Raw genomic sequence first — 22,486 nt, 5'->3', positions numbered from 1 at the left:
TGCAGTTATGTCAGTGCTTCATACTTCAGAGATATTCCTATGTGGGAGGGAAATAAGCTATGTTAGTGTTAAGCACCTTTTGTACTAATATAATTCTGCCCACCATAGGGGATAGACTGCTAAAACTGTATTTTGATACAAAAATCTTGCCCCTAACCTAAATGGTTACACCAGTACAAAAAATGTGTGAGTCATAACAGCAGTTCCTTGCTTTCTCCTAATATTTCTTCGCAAGTGATTTGGTGCTCTGATTCATTATTATTTTTTCTCAAGATGCTACAGAAACTGTTTTTGCACTTCATTATTGTTTAACTTTGATTAGGTGATAAGCAGGAGCTCACTAGTCAAACAGAGAGCATGACCCTAAAAACTGTGGAACAAGAAGCAGACAAGGAGTCTTTCATTGCTTTTGCTAGAGTGTTCAGTGGTGTAGTGCGAAGAGGGCAAAAGATCTTCGTTCTGGGACCAAAATATGATCCTGCTGAATCTTTGAACAAGGTAAGAGGTGATTGTAAAATGTTAACATAGTTCGGGATTGTTTCACAACATTGATAACTTAAACAACTTTTCAGATGCTGTTCACCAATTAATAATTTTGGGTAAATTTTTTTTCCAGAAATGTCAAAATGATTTAGGAAACTAATTACCAGAATTTTACTTAATGCTCAGTTTTGTTATAATAAAAATACTATGTGCCTAATCATAGATTGTAAAATGAGGGGCTATCAGTCTCACTTGCATTGCAGCTCCGAGTGGAAATTTAATGAAGTATTGGTGGTTTTGTATGTCGTGTATCCTGTTTTTAAGAGTGTGTATAAAAATCTATGCATAGTGTGTGTGAGTTACATTAGCTATTTTTCATGTGACTTGTAATACTCCTGTGTGCCTATTTTAATCAGCTGGCTAGTATCTGAATGTTGTTGTATGTTGTCTAACTGCCAGCTCATTGCTATCACTAAAGTTTTGGAGGCTTTTAAATCAAGATTTTTGAACATTAATCTATGAAAAATAGGATTTTGCCTAGTATGTAAGAGATGCCTTTTTATGGATATGTGATTGGGCCCTTGTTCTTATGGAAGACACAGACTACGTTCTAGGGTAGGGTTCATAAAGTTATTCCACAAGAGTTACAGCTATGATTTTTTTGTTTTTTGTTTTGTTTTTTTTTGTTTTTGGAGCTTATCAGTTCATAATGGATCACCCTTTGATTTTACTGGAAAAAATCTGATGATAAACCTTAGCTTGATGACTATAACAGTTAGCCTTTTCCAGATGTTAGAACTAAGCCAATAGGGTAGTTTAAAGATGACCTGCAAAGGATTTCAAAGAATGTGGGCCTGTGCCCTTCTTAGCTGCTTCATAATGATAAAGAAAGCCTGAAAGTTTTTGTGTAAAGTTTTCATTTTTGATGTTTTTTACCTGAGGAATATCAGACAGTTCATTTCCCATCATATCGAGTTTTGCTCTGGCTAAAAATTCTTTTCTCAGTTATTCAACTTCCACTCTTTTGACTCTGGTAAGGTCATTAGTTCACTAGTTCTGCAGTCATCTCAGAGTCTTTCAAGCTAGACAGAACGTGAATTTCTAATGTAAAATATAAGCAGGAAGAAAAAAGTTGTGTGTGGGAGGTGAATATTCTGAACTTTCTCTGCTTCTTTATAAAGATAGAACTCAAGTCCAAGTTCTTTTTTTCTTTGCAGATCACTTTTATGAGGAGGAAGGGACAGCTGACTAATTAAAACTTAATGCGCACAAAATATAGTGGTTTAATTTCAGACTAGTGCTTTCAGATAAACACATAAAGATTTCTGATAAATACATACATTTTCAATAAATTTTGGTTAAATTTAATTTGAAATTTGGAAAGGTAGAAATAGAATTTGATGTAGATATCATCATACAGAACACATACAGGCACTGTCTGAAAACACACTTGCACATACACCAAATTTACTTAAAACATATTTATTTACTGTCAGTGTCAGTGAATTGCCAGAATCAGTATTTTGCTGTGCAAATTGATATTTTATAATTGGATTGTGACATGCAAGCACAGACAGAAGAACTGACCTAAGTTTTAATTTCAGAATAAATTAAAAAAAAACCTACTTTGTAATGATTAGCATCTGTTGGGGGATTTTTTTTGGACGCTGTAGCAGGAGGTTTTAAGTTTGTGCTTATACTAAGTAGGGTTATGAAGGTTACTGTATGTTTCTAAATTTCTTTTTCTGTTAAATTATGCCAAATTGTTTTTATTGTTGCTTTTTCATCTAAGGTATTTTTTAAGAGAATCACCTTTTTGGGTTTGGAAATCCCATAATGTGCAGCTAACTATGCTGCCTTTGAGGGTGGTATGAATGGCTTTCAGGTCATCAGTGCTGTGATCTTCCTTCAGTGGTATAGATGTTCATTGGGAGGAAACTAGAGTCTCCCACACATGCATCCTTTCTTGTTTTCCTTCCAGCTCTCCACCTTTCAAAGCCAAACTGTGTGCTCCATTTCCTCTCACCCCGCCCTCCACCCTGTTTGCTCATTAGTACTTCCCCATCTCATTGCAGGGAGCCTGATGACGTGTTCCTTAGAAGGCATTCCGAGAGGCTTTGAAATTCTGGGAGGGAGCCCAGTTGATTTGTCAGAGTTTTGTTTCTAATAGATGTCTGCTCAGCTAGACAAGTTAGTGAACTTTAATGCCTGTGCTGGAATCATATTTTTTACTTTGGATAAGGTAGTGCGGGGATTCTTCCACACTCTCACCAAAAGTCAATTCCTTGTATTTCAGTCATGACAAGGCTTTTTACCCTATTTTGTCCTACCTGAGTAAGACTTAGGAAGCAAGGAATGTTTGTACATTACTAGAGCATGATTTATCTTAGGAAGGTTCAAGACCGTAAATGTCAGAAAGTATATTCATTCTGCAGAAGGGCTCTGCCAAGTTTATTTTACCTAATTGGATAAAATAATTCCTCTGAGAGGCTTACTGCATTAGTGGAAAGGATATACTGAAATCTTTAAGATCAGTCTACTTTATCAATGGTCTCTTCTAGAACAGAGAAAGTGGACACATCTTTTTTGATACTTAATGTAACTACTTGAGCTTTACTTCATGCTTTAATGCATTATAGAATTAGGCCTGAATTTTCAAAAGTGACAGCTAATTTTGGTTGTCCAACTGCAGACAGCTATGACCTAACTTTCAGAATTGCTGAGCTTTTGAAACTCTGTACTGACTTTAGTTAAAGTTGGAATTGGTAGTGCTCTGAACTTATAAAACACAGGCTTTATGTGACTGAAGTTAGACACCCAAAATTAGAGGTCACTTGAAAATTTGGCTTCTGTGGACATGGTGTTCAGACAGAACATCTTGGAGTGCATTAACACTAATCCTTCCCTTCTATTTCATAAATACTGTCTGGACTGACACAGAAAATAGAAGAGAAAATGTGAAATTTTTCTTATATGATTACTTTGTTCTTCAAGATCTCCTATTCCAGTCCAGACTCTATTATTCTCTGATCCTCTATCTCCTTATATTTTAATATCATGTTTCAAATATGCTGCTGTGAAGGTGTTCTTTGATTGTTTTTGAAATTTCAGCTGACTGTGTTGAGCCAACAATCTCGTTACATCAAAATAGTTTGAGTACTGTCTCCACTGCTAACTCCAATATCTAGACCATTAGAAGATCTCAAGAAAATGATTAGGGAGGAAATGTTTCCCTTTGCGAGGGAAAATACTAGTGAATGAATTGTGTTCAATTTTGGCTTTTGTTATTTTGGAACTGTGTTCATAAAAGCTAATTTATTACTTATGAAAATATTTGTGTTACCCTTAAAATAAAAAATGTTCTGAGATAAATATGCTCTCTAAAAATTAATAAAAGTAACAAATTACATTATACTCTTGCTACTATGTCATTCTAACAGTAATTTTTCATGGGTTCCCTGTATGAACCCTGTTTCCCCACAAGTTTGACTTAAAATAGTTTGATTAACACTGATTTATATCAGAATTTCTTCTGACAGATAACTTTGTTAAATTAAAAATGCTGTAGGTATGTATTTTTTCAGTTCTGGAGTTCTAGAGTCACTTCAGAACCAAGTTAATAGCAGTTACTTAGAGATAAATATCTAACATGGATTATTTTTCTCTGTGCCTAGTTACCATCAGGTTGTTCTGCTGCAGATGATCTGCCATCAATACCTCACATGGCTTGCTGTACATTAGAGAATCTCTATTTGCTGATGGGAAGAGGACTGGAGGATCTAGAAGAAGTGCCTTCAGGCAATGTTCTAGGTAAGACTGTGTTAATGGTTCAGTTCATAGAGCCTTGAATGCTGAGGTCATTCAGTATGTAAAAGATGTAGAAATCCTTCAGATCTGATTAAAGTCAATAAGAAATAAGTATTAGCTTGAATCTGTGAACTTCATGGTTTAAGTGAAACGAAGATAAAAAAGGACTAGGCCATTTTAATTGCTGTATTTCTGACCCTTCAATCAGGAAGGGGGGAAAATGCATCAGTGGGAGGAATCAGTGATTGAAAGTTAAACTGGTCTGAGTCTCTGTTTATATTCAGTCCTGGACCACTGCCAGGAAAGCATCACCAGCAGGAGGGACTAATGGCAATGTTAGGGTCCAGTGTTTCATGAACTGTGCAAGGATTAGAAATGCTTTCGCAACAGGGGAAAACTTGTAATCCCAGTTTTCTTGTAGTGTGGTTTTTATCATTATTATTATGAACTATTTGTATTGTGGTTTGGTAGCATCAAGAGGCCCTTATCAGGATTGGTGTCTGTTGTGTTAGGTTTTGTATAAAATCATAAAATTACATCTCTGCTCCAAAGTGCTTACAAGCATATTGTAATGTCTGTTTGATATTGGTTGCTAAAATCATATCATAACTGACTTTTTTTTGAGGGGGTAGGAGGGTAGTTAATTAAAATGGTGTTTGGAAATGATTGTGATTTTTAAGGTCGATTATCTCTCAACCTGTTGAGTCTGGAAATACTTTAGAGCAATACAGATTGTTTCCCAACCAATAAAATTTTCCAAATCCTCATCTCAGACTAGTGATAGCTAAGAAACATTCTTATGCCTGTGACAAATTCCCACACTTAACCCCCACTTCTTTGAAGAATAAATAAGTTGCCCTAATCTTTTTGTTCTGTTCTATTCTGAATGTTCAGTGCTGAACATTTTGCTTGGGTGCTTCAGTTACTGACCATTTCCTGTTACTTATTTCTTTTATTAATAATCTTTTTACCTCAAACAGCATTATGTTCTTATGATCCTTGCCTTAATTTGACATTATGTTTATGATTTTCCTTCAAAATTTGCCTGCATTATAGTAAAATTTAGCATTTTAAAATCTATAAATTGATTCATATGAAATGTAAAAATAGGTTGCATATTGTGAATATAACAGACCGCAATCTAGTATGGTCTTTCATCTGTATATATTACTAAAGGGCTGTATTTTTAAAACAAAGGTATTAATTTATATGTCAGAGCACTTGCATGTTTAAACTGTTATGTAATATTATTGATTGCCATTATTTTGTAACTCTTGTATTAACCAGCATCAGTAAAATATCAAAAGTCATATTTTTGTAATAGAAGGCTTAAAGAAAAATAGAAACCAGTTTATAAAAATACCCATATGACACTTAAGAGTGTGGCTTATAAATTCCAGATGTAAAATTCTGTCAGAAAAAGAGATAAATACATCATATGGCTAGCTTGAACAATTCATGACTATTTGGTGACTGTATTTTGTATAAAAAGTACAAGGTTCACTTTGTGTGACTCATGAAGCTCAGTAAATACAGCACTTCTCACATTTGACCTCAGCTACAGAAAGAAAGAGGTCTTGAAGTGATTTAGTATAAAAACAGCTCATGGTCTAGAAGTGAAACTGTTGATTATCTAGCATTTAATACCAGCCAATGTTAATCTGACTATGATTGAAAGTGCTGAAATTAGAAGTGGCTAATGATCTCTTAATGTACATCAGCTTTTTGTGAAAGCACACATGTATTTCTAAAAATAGATGTTTGCTAGCTCCTCATAAAATCTGCAGGAAATTAAATTAAGTTTCCAAATCTTTAGACCTATCATGGAAACTTAAATCAGTTCCAGATGTTTTTTAGTCGTTCTCATTTAAAGTGCTACAGAAACATCCTCAAACACAGTATGATATTAATCTTTTGTCAGTTGCAAAATTAATGAATACCAATAAACTGCATTTTTGTCCATAGTTTTCATGAATATGTATTTTGAAGACCATTTAGTGTAGTGCTGCTAGTAAGTAACTTTCCTATGTTGTGTAGATATTTAGTCATATTATAATGTAAAGATGGTGTGTTAACTGTTTCGACTAAGGGTGTATTTCAAAGAATAAATGTGTCCTACTAAGTGTAAAAAGCTGCTTTCATGTAAGGCGTTGATCCATTCCCTTCCTTATTAGAACATTTCCTAAGCATCAGATTTCTCTAGTAAATGATAGCTAAAATCTATCATTTGTAGAAGACATTAGCTAATCCTGTTTAATACTGTATATTTTTGACCTTTGCAGAAACGTGGTGATAAGAGTTAATTATTTGCCTTTATTCCATTCAAATGGACATTGTAGTAATGGCTTATACGTCATGGTATATGACACCTTACCAAGACCTACACAATACTCCTTGGATACATAGTTAAGAACAGTATATATTTAATACATTTAGTGTAAAACGAATTATTCAAAACTACATGAATCCAGTGCATTTGAATAAAGCACAATCATCTAAATGAGAACATAGACTAAAGTAGCTTATGTTATATGCCATATTTTACTTCATACTTCCCCAAAGAACAGACTCTTCTGAGCTGAAGACAAAGGGAAGGCAGGTGTGAACTGACTGCTCTTCAGATTGCTGCTGGAAACAGACTTAGGCCTTGGCTACACTACAGAGTTGCAGCGCTGGTGAGGGGGTTACAGCGCTGCAACTTAGGATGTGTACACACTTGCACAGCACGGCCAGCGCTGCAACTCCCTGGTTGCAGCGCTGGCTGTACACCCGGTCGAGCCTCGGGTGTAGAGGATCCAGCGCTGGTGATCCAGTGCTGGTCAGCAAGTGTAGACACCCACCAGCGTTTTTATTGACCTCCGTGGCATAAGTAGGTATCCCAGCATACCTTAGAAGCCTCTCTGGTAATCATGCAAACTCCACTGTTCTGGGCTCACCTGACCCCTCCTTTAAATGCCCTGGGAATTTAAAAAATCCCCTTCTTGTTTGCTCAGCCAGGTGTGGAGTGCAATTAATCAATCAATCAGTGACCATGCCTCCACGCACCAAAGGAGCCCCAGCATGGACCAATGCAGAGCTGCAGGACCTCATAAGTGTTTGGGGAGAGGAGGCTGTGCAAGCACAGCTGCGCTCCAGAAGGAGAAATTATGATACCTATGGGCAGATATCGCAGTCCTTGATGAGAAGGGGCCATGAACGGGACGCGTTGCAGTGCAGGGTCAAAATAAAAGAGCTGAGGAGTGCTTACTGCAAAGCTCGTGAGGGAAATCGCCGCTCAGGAGCTGCCCCCACAACCTGCCGTTTTTACCAGGAGCTGGATGCCATACTTGGGTGTGACCCCACTGCCAATCCTAGGAGCACGATGGAGAGTTCAGAGCAGGGAGAAGTGGGGGAGGGTGTAGAGGAAGCCGACAGTGAGGTTACTGGCGTGGAGGGAGACACCCCGGAGTCCCAGTACACATGCAGCCAGGAGCTCTTCTCAAGCCAGGAGGAGGCTAGCCAGTCGCAGCAGCAGGAAGTTGATGGTGAGGAAGAAACTGAGGATCGTGCTCGGGGTAAGCAGATTTTTATGTTTTGGGAGAGGAGGGTTTGGGTTATGGCTGCCTGCATGCATGCCTAAACGTGGAATAGCCCAGTGATTTGCTCTATCACATCTCTGTAATCTGCCTCGGTAATCTCTTGAAAAGTTGCAGCCAGAGCGTTTGCAATTTGCTTTCTCAAGTTGATCGGGAGAGCCACCCTGGTCCCTGTCCCGGTCAGGCTAACTCGTCCGATCCACTGTGCAGCAAGGGGTGGGGGGACCATGGCTGCACACAGGCAAGCTGCATAGGGGCCAGGGCGGTATCCACATTGCTGTAGAAGACCCTCCCTCTCTTCCCAGGTAACACGCAGCAGTGATATGTCTGGCAGTAGGAAACCCTGTTGAGAATTTAGGGATACTTGAGTGCAGGGCGCCAGGTTCGCGTTTCCCCAGCCCATTGCGCTCTGTTGTTTACCCCCCCCAGCACGTAGCCAGCCATGCGGTGCGCTTCAGTGTTATGCACCCCCCACCCAGCAGGCATCCAGCACCACGGTGCGCTCCGGTGTTATGCACCCCCCTCCCAGCATGTAGCTAGCCCCGCGGTGTACTCCGGTGTTATGCACCCCCCTCCCAGCACGTAGCTAGCCCTGCGGTGCGCTCCGGTGTTATGCACCCCCCTCCCAGCACGTAGCTAGCCCCGCGGTGTGCTCCGGTGTTATGCACCCCCCTCCAAGCACGTAGCTAGCCCTGCGGTGTGCTCCGGTGTTATGTACCCCCCTCCAAGCAGGCATCCAGCCCCGCGGTGCGTTCCCCCCCCCCCCCCACACACACACACACCAGCAGGACGGCGTGAACGCATACCAAAGCCTCCCCCCCCCCCCAGCAGCTCGCCACCTTCCTGTTCACTACTGTCCCCTGTTCAGGACACCAGCTACCTCCTGTACCCATTGCAGATAAACCCCAGTGACCCATCGGTCAATTCCCACTCCCAAGGGGAACTCGGGGGGAAAACCACTCACCCCATTGCTCACCATGACTTTAGCTTCCCTGCCCTCTCTGTGTTATGTGAGGTATGTGAGAAGGATGCCACCAAAAGTCTAAAAAGTCCTTCACTGTGTGATAATAAACAATGTAGCCTCTGTGTATTACATGGTTCTATCTCTCTTTTTTCTAGTGACCTTGACTAATGCAGCCGGATCACCGGCCTCACGTAGATTGCAGAATTTGAGACGAAATCCCAGAAAATCAAAAGAGGAATTGATCAAATCAGTTATGAGTCACTACAACAGAGAAAGTAGGAAGACACAGGAATGGAGAGAGAAAATGTATGAATGGAGACAGAGTGTACATGAATGGAGGCAAACAGAAAGCAGGAGAAAGGAATTGTCTGCCAAAAAAACCACAAAGCAGATGATAAGCCTCCTGGCTCGCCAAACTGAGTCTTTCGAGTCTCTCGTAGCCATGCAGACAAATATGTACCGTTGTAACCCACAGCCCTGCCAAAGCCCTCTTTCTTGTTCCGCAGTATTTCCACAAAACAACTTTCTCCAGCAGCCAGTTTATTACCCCCAGCTGCCCCCAACACCTGTACGATCACCTACCAGCCCTGATAACTATAATTCTTACCCTGTTCACTCCACCCCCATTACCCTGCAGCATAGTAATCCTGAAGTGCAGCAGACATTGAATAGTGATCAAAATAGGACATATTCAGACCTGTGAATGTACAGTCCACCACCCCAACCCCCTTGCCTTTTATGTACTGTATGTTGAATAAAGGATTTTTTTTTCTTTTTCACTGTGTTATATTATTGCTGGAAGTGGTAAATATTTTATCCCAAGGTACAGCAAAGCACATCAAATGCACCAAACATTACTGTTGGCTCTCAGCATCAAATTGCTCCCTTAAAGCATCCCTAATCCTTGAAGCCCTTTCCTGGGCCTCCCTATTAGCCCTGCTCTCTGGCTGAGCAAACTCATCCTCTAGGTGTCGAACCTCGGAGGTCCATTCCTCACTGAATCTTTCACCCTTCCCTTCACAAATATTATGGAGGGTACAGCACGCGGATATAACAGCGGAGATGCTGCTTTCCCCCAAATCTAGCTTCCCATAAGGACACCTCCAGCGGGCTTTCAAACGGCCAAAAGCACACTCCACAGTCATTCTGCACCGGCTCAGCCTGTAGTTGAACCGGTCCTTGCTCCTGTCAAGCTTCCCTGTATACGGTTTCATGAGCCATGGCATTAAGGGGTAAGCGGGGTCTCCAAGGATCACAGTGGGCATTTCGACGTCCCCTACTGTGATCTTGCAGTCTGGGAAAAAAGTCCCGGCCCTCAGCCTCCTGAACAGGGAACTGTTCCGAAAATTGCGTGCATCGTGCACCTTTCCAGGCCATCCTGAGTAAATGTCAGTGAAACGCCCACGGTGATCCACAAGCGCTTGCAGAACCACAGAGAAATACCCCTTGCGATTAACGTACTCTGATGCCAGGTGGGGTGGTGACAGAATAGGAATATGCGTCCCATCTGTTGCCCCTCCACAGTTAGGGAAACCCATTTCTGCAAAGCCATCCACAATGTCCTGCACGTTCCCAAGAGTCACAGTTCTTCTTAGCAGGGTGCGATTAATGGCTGTGCAAACTTGCATCAGCACCATTCCAACGGTAGACTTTCCCACTCCAAACTGGTTCGCCACCGATCGGAAGCAGTCTGGAGTTGCCAGCTTCCAGATTGCAATAGCCACCTGCTTCTCCACTGGCAGGGCAGCTCTCAATCTCATGTCCCTGCGCCGCAGGGTAGGAGCGAGCTCAGCACACAGTGCCATGAAAGTGGCTTTTCTCATCCGAAAGTTCTGCAGCCACTGCTCATCATCCCAAGATTGCAGGACGATGTGATCCCACCACTGAGTGCTGGTTTCCCGAGCCCAAAGGCGCCGTTCCACGGTGCTGAGCACGTCTGTTGCTGCCACAAGCAATTTAGTGTCTTCACCGTCAGGCGATTCAATATCATCATCTGACTCCTCACTGTCACTGTCACTCTCACTTTGCAGCTGAAGGAATAGCTCCACTGCCATGCGTGATGTGCTGGCAACATTCATCAGCAAGGTTCTCAGCAGCTCAGGCTCCATTTATAACAAAAACCGCAGAAATCGCGCTGCAGAATCACAATGCCGCCAAACTGCTCGGAATGTGTAGCAAACCACCACGGGGCGTTGGAACAGGAAGCGGAAAGACCCGCACACTTCCTTCCCCTTCCCACAAGCCACAGCGCCAAAATGGGACGAGGTGCTCTATGGGATAGCTGCCCACAATGCACCACTCCCAACAGCGCTGCAAGTGCTGTAAATGTGGCCACACTGCAGCGCTGGTTGCTGTAAGTGTGGCCACTCTGCAGCGCTGGCCCTACACAGCTGTACTAACACAGCTGTAACTACCAGCGCTGCAAAACTGTAAGTGTAGCCATACCCTTAGAGTGGACGGAGGGAGCAAAAATGGAGGTCAGAGAATCAGGGCAAGGTGAAGCCATGGTTTCTGCCAATATGAATTCTGTCATAAACTTACCTCTCTCATGATAATCTAAAGACTTCCAGATGTTGTATTACAGTGACTGTTAAATGCTACCCAGTTCTTGGGGAAAAACAAAAAACCCTCTTCATATTGGATCAGATGCTAGAAGAAGTAACTCCTGCTCCAACTTTTTTGTACTGCAGCGTGTTTCTTTTTAAAAATTAAAGAAAGGTTTGTATATACTGGCTCAAGATTGGGTTCCAGTAATCTACGCATTTAACCATGCTCATCACTTATTATCACATTCTAATCACTGTGTATTGCCTACTATTGTATCTAGATCCTCAGCAGCTGGTGAATGTGAGGCTATGTCTACACTATGGACCTTATAACAGCAGAGCTGTACCGCTGTAAGGTCTCCTGTGTAGCTGCTCTTACTTAGCAGGAGAGAGAGAGCTCTCCTGCTGGCATAGTTAAAGCACCCCCAACAAGCGGCGTTAGCTATGTCAGCAGGAGAACCTCTTTTGCCAGTGAAACTTATGTCGGTCATGGGGTGTTTTGTTTTTTTTTCACACCCCTGACTGACAAAAGTGGTAATGTAGACAAAGCCTGAGTTTATTTGCAAGTGTCTTATGTTAGAGCTTTGTACTGGATCTTAAAGTAGTTTGAATATGCTAAGTTGCTCTTTTTCGGTTAAAAATAAGTGGATAAATATACACACACAAAAAAACACAATCAGTATGAAATATTTAAAAGAACAAAAACAGCTCTTTCAGTGTTGATCTGACCCATAAAAAATGGTTGATTATAACTGTCATTGCTATTTACCTTTGTACAGTAGGCACCCTTAGAAAGGTTTGCTGGTCTGAAAGTCTTCTGTTTCCAGAAAATTTCTAATTTAAAAAAAAAAAAAAAAAAAAGGAATATTCCTGGAACCAAAAGAATCTTTCAAAATGGTGAAACTTTATTAAGTTCACCCATTGTATAATGAGCATCTGGATATGCTATTTTTTTAATTTAACTGAAGTGTAGATCCTTTCAGAAATATGAAACATCCCAAGCTTTATCTGGATTTTATGAGTAAAATTATTCTTTAATAGCATAAGATCAGAATTGGCACTAAAGCAATTAAGGCTGTTAGCCAAAATATATTTAGTATTTCACACTTTTAGCGCACTTACATCTGATCTCTGAGTAGATTGACAAATGGGTTTGAATTAATACTTATCTAGAACATGCAAACTGAAGCATCATTCATAATCTAATGTCATTTTAAGCATTTTCAAAAGAGTTAAAAGCCCTATCTGTCTTCTAGTTGTTTTTTTTTCTCTTCCCATAAAGGTACATTGTTAATTTGTGTAGCTTGAATAAACCCCTTGTCTGACTTCTCAATGACAGAATGCAATATCTTCCATATAAAAGGGAACTTGTAATAATTACTGGTGCTAGGTTTTTATGACTGCAGTTAGTAACAGCGATTTCTGTTTCAAAGCCAATTTATCTTTCAGCTTCAAAGGATGCATAAGTGCTTTCTCTCCAGCCATATAAGGAAATTACTTGTAAATTATCTAGTAAATTAAGGAAGCTGAGTTTTACGCTTTGTAATTAAATTATTTCCATATGGAATATGCAGTTAATCATGACTGCCTATTTCATTTTTTTTAAATTTACTGTATAGTTTTTACTTTTTCTGCTATAGATTGTATATAATCGAATTCTAACAAGTCACAATCTCTGCCAGGTCCTAATGAGCAGCCTTGCAATACCTTTTGGTTTCTAATGAGATGTAGTGGCCAAAGAATTGTTTGATGTGATGTGAAGTTGAGCTGAAAAAAGCCTTGACCGGAATCCTAAGACACTGAAAAATATCTAAAAACCAATCATATAACTCTCAAAGTATTGTCTTATAAGCAAGAGGTAGAGTGATTTGGATTCTAAATCTGTCTCTTACAAATCATCATTCAGTACAAGATGTTATAAGGTCCGTCCTGTACCCCTTTTTGTTATAGCCACATTTCCACAGATACTTCTTGACTACCTCTCTTCCTTAGCCCCTAATTTTTAAAGGACAGGGCAGTGTTTACCTGACTGCACATATGCCCTGTGCTTATCATTGTAGTATGTGTTTTCCACTTCCCAGAATTTTTTTCTGAAGGTTAATTCTTATTTCCACTTAACAAATCTTTTGACTTGCCTTCTTAGAGCTCTGAGCCTTTTTCTTAGGAAAGAGCTGTCCATATCTCTTAAAAAGCATGCCCTAAAGTTTTATCTGACCCACAAATGGAGGGGAGTTAATATATTATTTTATAGTTTGATTGTTGCAGCAACAGGTGCCTCTAAGACCACTGTAAGTAGATGGGAAAAAAATGTAATTTTTGCCACATTATTTGGCCAAACACCCCCATCCTAAATGTGTTAAATGTCACTTTGACATGAGCATAATAACTTCTTGATGTGGGGCACCAGTCATTCAAATCAACAAGGTGGCCACTTTGTCTTCTGGATGTGGATTTATCCAGTTTTATCAACTGGACTTGTCAGCTTCCAAGAACTTAATTTAGCTGGAAAATGTTTCAAGTGGCACATTAAGGTTCGTCCACCTTCTGTGGTACGCTGCTTGCTACATCCCTTGTCAGTCCCTACTGTCTCTGATAGAATGGGAGAGCCATAAAACAAGGATGATAACTCTGTTAGTTTTTCTAATGCTGCATTCTTCCCTTTCCCTTTAAGATGTGCAGCTTATTGAGAGAGATTTAATGGACTCGTTTATTACTTTCAAAGTTCTCTGACAGGAAGTGGGTCGGCTGGTACTTACCCTTGATAGATATTTTCCTTTCTGGTAGATGAAGTAATTACCATTGTCAGTCTTCTCTGTCTTTTCTAGGATGGGAGAAAAGAGACCTGTGACTAGCAAACAATTACTTATAAGCAAGGTTCCCTTCTGGGTCTTTGACCTTGCAGAGTTGCATATAGAAAACCATGTTTATGCATAGTTGTTTTGAATAGCCCATTTCTATATCATCTTAGTAGGCTTTTGTTTAACGGTATTTAAACATTTATTTATTTTTTGTCTGGAAAGCTGATGTGTATATTCACCCAGTGAGAGGGACACCGAGGCCTACTTTGGTTTTTTCTTTATTTATCTCCTCAGGCCCTAAAGATTGACTGACCCTCTGGTCATCCTATAAAATTTACACTTTTTTCCTATTCACCTCATGTTCTTTTTCCCATTATTTTTAAATTAATATCTATTCATACTTTCCCATTCTTCCAGTGGTGATGACTGCCTGTCTTATTATAGAACTAGAAAGGTTTAGGTAACTAAGACATATTCAGCCATAGCTGTCTCACCCCTTCCACTCCCCGCCCCACCCCAATGAAAGCTGTTGTGAAATCCATTTGAAAACATTGGCGCCCAAATGATCCATGAGAGTTATGCATAGAAGTTTTTTTCCCCTTGGATCAGTTCAGTACTGATCCACACTTCTGATAAGGACCCCCATTAATTTCGGTGATTTATTTCTCAGAGGTAAGGCTAAGATTTAGTCATAGCTATTGTTAGTAAAAGTCATGGACAGTAAACAAAAATTCATAGCCTGTGACCTCTCCATGACTTGTACTATATACCCCTGACTAAATCTTGGGTGCTCTTTGGTGGGGGATCCAGGGGTGATGCAGGTGCTCTGTGGTGGGGGCGACGCAGGTGCTGTGGGGCAGGAGTTCCTGGGGGTGCCGTTGGTGCTCTGGGATGGAAGTGGCAGCGCGTGGCCTGGGGGCACTGCTGGTGCTCGAGTGGGGAGGGGCGGAGAATGTGCAGCCTGAGACGGTTGCTGGTGCTCTGGGGGGTGGAGGGGAAGGCGCATGGTGATCCTGGAAAGTCACTGAATTCGTGACCTCTGTGACAGTCGCAGCCTTACTCATATGCAAAGGAGGAGGATAGTTTTGTGGTTAAAAGCACTGGACGGGAACTTGGAAGATCTGAGTCCAGTTCCTGGTTCTGCCATAGACTGTGTAAATTTAGGCAGGTCTCATAATCTTTCTGTTCCTGAGTTCCTAAAATGTAAAATGAAGTTAACAATGCTACTTTTGCTTCATGTTGTAGGGATACTGTACACTCATGGAAGTTTTGAGGGGTTGAGTCACTGTGGTGACGAATGCCATAGAGAAGACTATTAATAAATTAAATTGAAATAAAAATTTAAGGATCAAAACATTAGTCAAGCCTGTTAGCTTTTTGTACTTAACAAAGGTAAATGTGCATTTTTGAGAATTTTAGAATTTCTATATCACTTTATAGACTTGTGGCTAGAGGTTATATTGGTGGTTCAGTGAAGGAGTTGGCTCAGTTCTGAAAACAAACTAAGAGCTTGTTGCAGCCATAGAACTATCCACAGCTGTATAGATGGCGTACCCTGAAATAGTCATAGGGCTTGGGATTTCCAAAGGAGCCTAAGGGAGTTCAGCACCTAAAGCTGGGATTTTATTCTCGCTTCCCTTAGGCTCTTATGTAAATCCCACCCAGAATGGTCTGATTTTTCCCAAATATTGAGGGAGTTTGGCAAATGTTAAAAAGAAAATTAGCCCTCCAGTGCCCAGATCCCCAAAATCCTAGGAGGAAAAGGTGAAGTGAATGGGATAGGCAGGCTCCAGAGATCAGCTTTTGTTTTTTACATGGAAAAAAATTAATTATATTGTGAAAAGTGACTATGAAATGGCATCTCGGGTTTCCTGTGAATCACCAATTCAATTGCATATTTTTGCATTTTACAAATAATGTTTTCTTTCAAACTACCGGTTTTGCAGGCTCAGTCTGGAACTTGAAAGTCCAAATATTACGAAAATGTAGGTATGCTATTGTGCCCCTAATTTTGCATACAATTAGCGGTTGCATTTACAGATGGCTAAATGAGCTCAAAACTGGATACTTAACTGCCCTTGCATATATAGTGTGTGCAGTCTCAATAACTGAATGAATAAATTAAACGTGTCCTAATACTTACACCTTTATATATTGCTTTTTTAAATATTTGTAGGTAATCTTTTAGATCTGTATGCCTAAATTCATCCTGAACTGACTTTCTGCAAATGTCATTTTATGCTTCTGCATATTATAGTGTAGGATCGAAGTGCTGAGATATCTTGAACTATATTTTCACAAATGTTGGCAATATACACGTAATGCAAAAGAAAAAAAGGGTGTTTGAAGATCCTAGAACATGAAACTGTTTTCTTAAATCTAGACAGAAAAACTGTAATTTCTGCCCAATACAAAAATATTATTTTAGAATAAAACTATGTAAAATTCAAGGACCACCGGCATTTCATCTTGGTAAGTTTCATATTAAAACAACTGGAGAGCAGAATTCAGGCCACTAGTAATCAAATATTTACTATCACAGTACTATCATTTACACTGACATCTGGTTGTATGAATTTAGTGAGTTAATTCAGTCCTGGTGTCTTAAAATTTCTCCTGTCCTGTGGGACAGTGTTTCCGGAACTTGGGATGCCGCTTGTATAGGGAAAGCCCCTGTCGGGCTGAGCCGGTTTGTTTACCTGCCGCGTCTGCAGGTTTGGTCGATCGTGGCTCCCACTGGCTGCGGTTCACTGCTTCAGGCCAATGGGAGCTGCAGTACGTCCCTCGTCCTGCACCGCTTCCAGCAGCTCCCATTGGCCTGGAGCTGCAATTGGCTGGACCTGCGGATGTGGCAGGTAAACAACCCGGCCTTGCCCATCAGGGGCTTTCCCTACACAAGCGGCGTCTCAAGTTTGAGAAACACTGCTGTAAGGGATTTCTTACCTTGAAGGATGAATTCCATTCATAAAAGTGACTTCTTGTTTAAAAACATATTGTCTTCTTGCAGGACAGAGAGAATTTTAAGGGACATAAACTGAATGTAGAACTTAGGTATTTTGCAGTGAAAATTCCCAGTCCATCAAAACTCTTATGTGGGCGGGAGATGGTTCAGTATTGTCATTCTGGTTTTGGTAGAAAAGTTTAGGCATAGAAGGCTTTGCAGCTGCAGATGGCCAGGAATGTTTTGACAATACATTTTTATCAAAATATGTCAGTTTGTTGAAACTGAAACTTTCTGATGAAAATTAGCCTCAACTAAATTTATGTGAAGGTTTCTCCAGTCCAGCATGGACTATAGAGGGAGGTTCATAGATTCCCAGCAAGAAGGGACCATTAGTCTGACCTTCTGTATCACATAGGTCATAGTCCTTCCCTAAAAATAATTCCTACAGCATATCTTTTAGAAAAATATTCAATCTTGATTTTAAAATTGCTTATAATGGAGAATCCGCCATGCCTCTTGGTAAATTGTTCCAATGTGTAATTACCCTAACTGTTAAAAAATGTTAAACCTTATTTCCAGTCTGAATTTGTCTAGCTTCAGCTTCCAGCCATTGGATCATGTTATATCTTTCTCCACTAGATTGAAGAGACCATTGTCAAATATTTGTTCCGTAGGTAGTTATAGACCAGGGGTCAGCAACCTTTCAGAAGTGGTGTGCAGAGTCTTCATTTATTCACTCTAGTTTAAGGTTTCACATGCCAGTAATATATTTTAATGTTTTTAGAAGGTCTCTTTCTATGTCTAATATATAACTAAACTATTGTTGTATGTAAAGTAAATAAGGTTTTTAAAATGTTTAAGAAGATTTATTTAAAATTAAATTAAAATGCAAAGTCCCCCCGGATTGCTGGCCAGGACCCGGGCAGTGTGAGTGCCACTGAAAATCAGCTCCTGTGCCACCTTTGGCACGCGTGCCATAGGTTGCCTACCCCTGTTATAGACTGTAATCAAGTCACCCTGTAGCCTTCTCCTTGTTAAAATGAATTGATTGAGCTTAAGTCTAAAACTATGATACATGTTTTCTAATCCTTTAATCATTTTTATGGCTCTTCTTTGAATCCTCTCCAATTTGTCAACATACTTCTTTAATTGTGGACACTAGAAGCAGACCCAATATTTCAGCAGCAGTCACCTCAGTGCCAAATACAGAGGTAAAATAACATCTCTACTCCCACTCGAAATACCGCTGTTTATGCATCCAAGATTTGCATTAGCCCTTTTGCCCACAGCATCACACTGGGAGCTCAAGTTCAGCTGATTATCTCTCCCCAAATCTTTTTCAGAGGCTCTGCTTTCCAGGATAGAGTTCCTCATCCTTAAGTATGGCCTGCATTCTTTGTTCCTGGATGTATACATTTACATTTAGCCATGCTAAAGCACACATTATTTGCTTGTGCCCAGTTTACCAAGACATCGAGATAGCACTGTTTCATTGATCTGTCTTCTTCATTATTTACCTCGCCCTTAATTTTCATATCATCTGCTAAGTTTATCAGTGATGGTTTTATATTTTCTTCCAGGTCATTGATTTAAATGTTAAATATTGTAACACCAAGAACTGGTCCTTATTAATTTTATATCATTTTATTTTTTTAATTAAAATGTTGTGTAGTACCAAATCAAACACCTGACCCAGTGTCTATCTATATTACATCAGTGTTACCTTTATCAACCAAAGTTGTAGGCTCGTTTAAAAAAAAAAATCTAGTTAGTTTAACAGGATTTATTTTCCATAAAGCCATGTTGATTGACATTAATTATATTACCCTCCTTTAATTCTTTATGAATCCAGTCCCCTATCAGCTGCTGCATTTTCTTGCCCAGAATTGATGTCAGACTGACAGGCCTGTAATTACCTGGATCATCCTGTTTATCCTTTTTAAATATTTTCACAATGTTAGCTTTCTTCCAGTCTTCTGGAACTTCCCCTCTGTCGAAGATGAACAATAACAGTCCACTCAGCACCTCAGTCAGCTCTTTTAAAATTCATGGATGCAAATTATCCAGATCTGCTGATTTTAAAATGTCTAACTTTAGTAACTGCAGTTTAACATCCTCCTGAGATACTAGTGGAATGGAAAGAGTGTTATATTATGATATGACTACATCTGGTTTTTTTCCCAAGCATGAGGTCAGAGAGAGAGAGAGGAGACAGCCATGCCCAAGAATAGCCAGTAGCCTGGGCACATTGCCTGATTGAGAGCAGGGACTTGAACCTAGGTTTCCCACATCCCAGGTGAGTGCCAAAACCGTAATGCTACTGTCTATTTCTGAGGTGGGAGGCTTTCATGTTTTTTCCAAAACATTTTGAAAGGTCTCGTTTTTGTTGTGATGTAAAATGGAAACATCTTAAAATCACAGGGTTTTTTCACTAAACAGAAATCTGATTTTCCAGCCAGCTCTATTTGTCGCTTTTTCTGAAAATGGTCAGAATCTGGGATTGTCTAAGCTCCTCTGGAAGTCAGTTCCACAGCCAGATCCTTTCAACTGATAATACTTTGCATAAGCACAAAGTCACATGGAAAGAAACTGCATGGTTTTCATTATACTCTTCCTCAACTATATTGCTACAGACAAACTTTGGAAAACATTGTAAGGCAAAATAATTAACCAATAACTTAAATCTAGTTAATTTTGTTTTTAACTTTAGATACTTTCATTGGCTTTGCTCTAAGACTGTAGATATCTAAATCTTTTCAGTCATGTTTCTTTGCCTATAATTTTACTATATACTTCAGCATCTTGAAGGGCTGCCTATTTCTTTTATTTTTATTACACAAATAACTTTCTTACTGGAAAACTAAGCCTTTAAAATGCAAAAAGTTTAATTTGAGAATCATAAGCATATGCCAGTTATAATAGTAACTGTGAAAACAGTAACTCTTTATAGAATATGATGCCAAGACATCTTTTTGCTGTAGGTGAATGTGTGAATTAAATTAGACTAGCAAATAATGATTGAAAAAGAAAAATAGTTAGCCAGAAAACTTCCTGATTCAGTATGGAGTCTTAAATATAAGCATTTGTTTTACATTATGTTGTCATATAACATGTATTCACCATTGTCTATGAGGCTAACCAATCTAGAAAGTGCATTGTTATTTAATTTCATCATTCAGCATCTTGCTGCATTTGAGGCATTTGCAACACAAGAGGGCTTCATTGTATCCCGTCACATTCCAAGAACCCATACAGGTGTTGCCCTATCTTATATGGAAGTACACCTGTACCCCTATATAAAGATGTCCTTGGGAGCCAAAAAATCTTACCACATTATAGGTGAAACTGCATTATATCAAACTTGCTTTGATCCACCAGAGTGTGCAGCCTTCCCACTCTCCTCCCCCCGGAGTGCTGCTTTATCGCGTTATATCCAAATTTGTGTTCGGTCACGTTATATCAGGGCAGTGGTGTATCAACTGACTCCGCACCATACCTGACCATTTTCTGGTCCTTCTCTGGTCTGGTAATCAGTATAGGAGAGAGGTCCCTCTCTTGTTGAGATATCAGCATATGATGAGGATAGCTGTGCTCTGTTTCATTCTAGCTACAAGAAGCAGCAAATTTGCAGAAAAGTTAATGCAGCCTGAGACTCTAGTAAATTTTGATAACTCTACGATAAAATATAGACTGCATAAAACAAGTCAAAATGTTTCCTTTAAATTGCAGGAATCATGAAATTGGAGCTTGGGCATGGTTGTTCATGGGTTGTTGTTTTTTCTTCTCTCATCCTGATTGTTAGGGTTGGGCTCGCAGGTATCAGTTAAATTTTTCAAGCCCTTTATGGTTGGCACTTGGTGGAAAATAGTTTATTACTAGCCATCTCATATCTTCTGAAAATATATTGTCAACCCTGCCCTCAGAGTTATAAAGAAGATCCCTGATTCCTGGACTATATTCCAGTTGCATTATAAATTTGGGTTAAAATGTACACACTTCATGGGTCTAACTGCGGGAAAAATGCTGTTACTGTCAATGCTAATTTACAGGAGTTCTGGATTATCCCATTGTGCCTGCTCATGGCCCCAATTGTTGAATCCAAGTCCCAGAGCATAACTGCATAACTTTATTTCTCCTCTGTTGTTTTCCTGTTGTTGGGGAAGTGATGTCATTAATCTTAAGAATCAGAGCCTTCAGAAATGCTGTAGAGCTGGTGAGAAAATTGACTAATTGATGTCTGTGGTCGCACCCATAGTTCTTTGCAAAGAGACGGTGGCCAGATTGCTTAGACCTATGGTCGCCTTCTCAGGAAAAACAGAGGATGGCTTATCTACCTGTGTTTTGTTCTTTAGTTCATCCGTTAGAATATCACACCAATTTGGCAGCTTTGCTGATTTTGTACCCATGAATGGTCTCCAGCTCTGAGAACCCCAGAAAGTTTTTGGCACAGTTGGTAGACACCGTTAAAAAGATAAGAGCATTTCCTCCTCCTCCTTGAGTTTCCTTAGAATGTAGAGGCACAGTTTATAGGTTGTTCCTTGGCTTCTTCCTCTACCTCCAGTCCCCACCACATAGCAACCCAAACCCTGACTGTGTGTGCTATCTTGCACATTTTCCATCTATCTGTCCCTAAGCTTGCCCCTGCCACCTCTTTCTGATCCTGCTTTTGTGTATGTATGGCCTTTTTGTAGCTGTGTTATAGCCTGATCAGCCAATGAGGAGTTGAATATAAGCTATACCTAATGAGTTATGTATAATCTGACTATGCCTAACTTCCAAATGTTCCTTGGCTTCCCCACATCAAATTTGAAAATTCCACTTTGATTCCTAAACCCTTGGCCAGGTCTTGAGTATCCCAAAAATAGGCATGATCATTTATGGATGCCCATAGATCCTGGGAACATATAGTGCCCGTCAGTTGAAAAGTCACTGAAGCACCCAAATAGAAGTCAAATGATTTATTAGGCACCTAGATGGTCATTGAGGTGCTTAAATTTTTTTGAAAAATGTTGACCTTATTTCTTAAAAAAAGGAGACAACTAATATTCTATTATAAACTCAGAAATGGTACTTAGGTAACTTCTCACCACACCTTTTAGATTATTGTAACTGACTGATATTCTTTCCTAGTGCCCTGAAAATAGTATTACATTAGGATAGCCCCTACTTCTAAAAAAAATCTGTTTGTCTCCCCCTGTCTCGGCAGGAGAGAAAGAAAGGTAACAAGGAAATAGATGTGGACAGGCTGATGGTTGCCCTAACATATCATTCTGGCTACAATATCTGCGATACAACATCCAGGCATCTCCCACCCTGTCAACATCTGCTGTACTAGAGTCTTGTGCTACCACTGAAGCTTCTGCCCCAGA

General features: G+C 40.0%; 1 protein-coding gene across 2 annotated transcripts in view; it reads left to right on the top strand.

Moving 5' to 3' along the window:
• Positions 1-22,486, top strand: part of EFL1 (elongation factor like GTPase 1) — a 155,469-nt gene that overhangs the window by 45,509 nt on the left and 87,474 nt on the right. For both annotated transcript variants that reach the window (XM_030577562.1, XM_030577561.1), the window contains 2 exons: positions 323-498; positions 4,158-4,293. In XM_030577562.1, the coding sequence (XP_030433422.1) occupies positions 323-498; positions 4,158-4,293 (312 nt within the window). The remainder of the gene's footprint in view (positions 1-322; positions 499-4,157; positions 4,294-22,486) is intronic.

This window comes from Gopherus evgoodei, chromosome 10 (genome assembly GCF_007399415.2).
Source record: "Gopherus evgoodei ecotype Sinaloan lineage chromosome 10, rGopEvg1_v1.p, whole genome shotgun sequence".
Lineage (NCBI taxonomy): Eukaryota > Metazoa > Chordata > Testudines > Testudinidae > Gopherus > Gopherus evgoodei.
The sequence above is the reverse complement of the archived record's forward strand: the minus strand, read 5'-3'. Positions and strand labels throughout refer to the sequence as shown.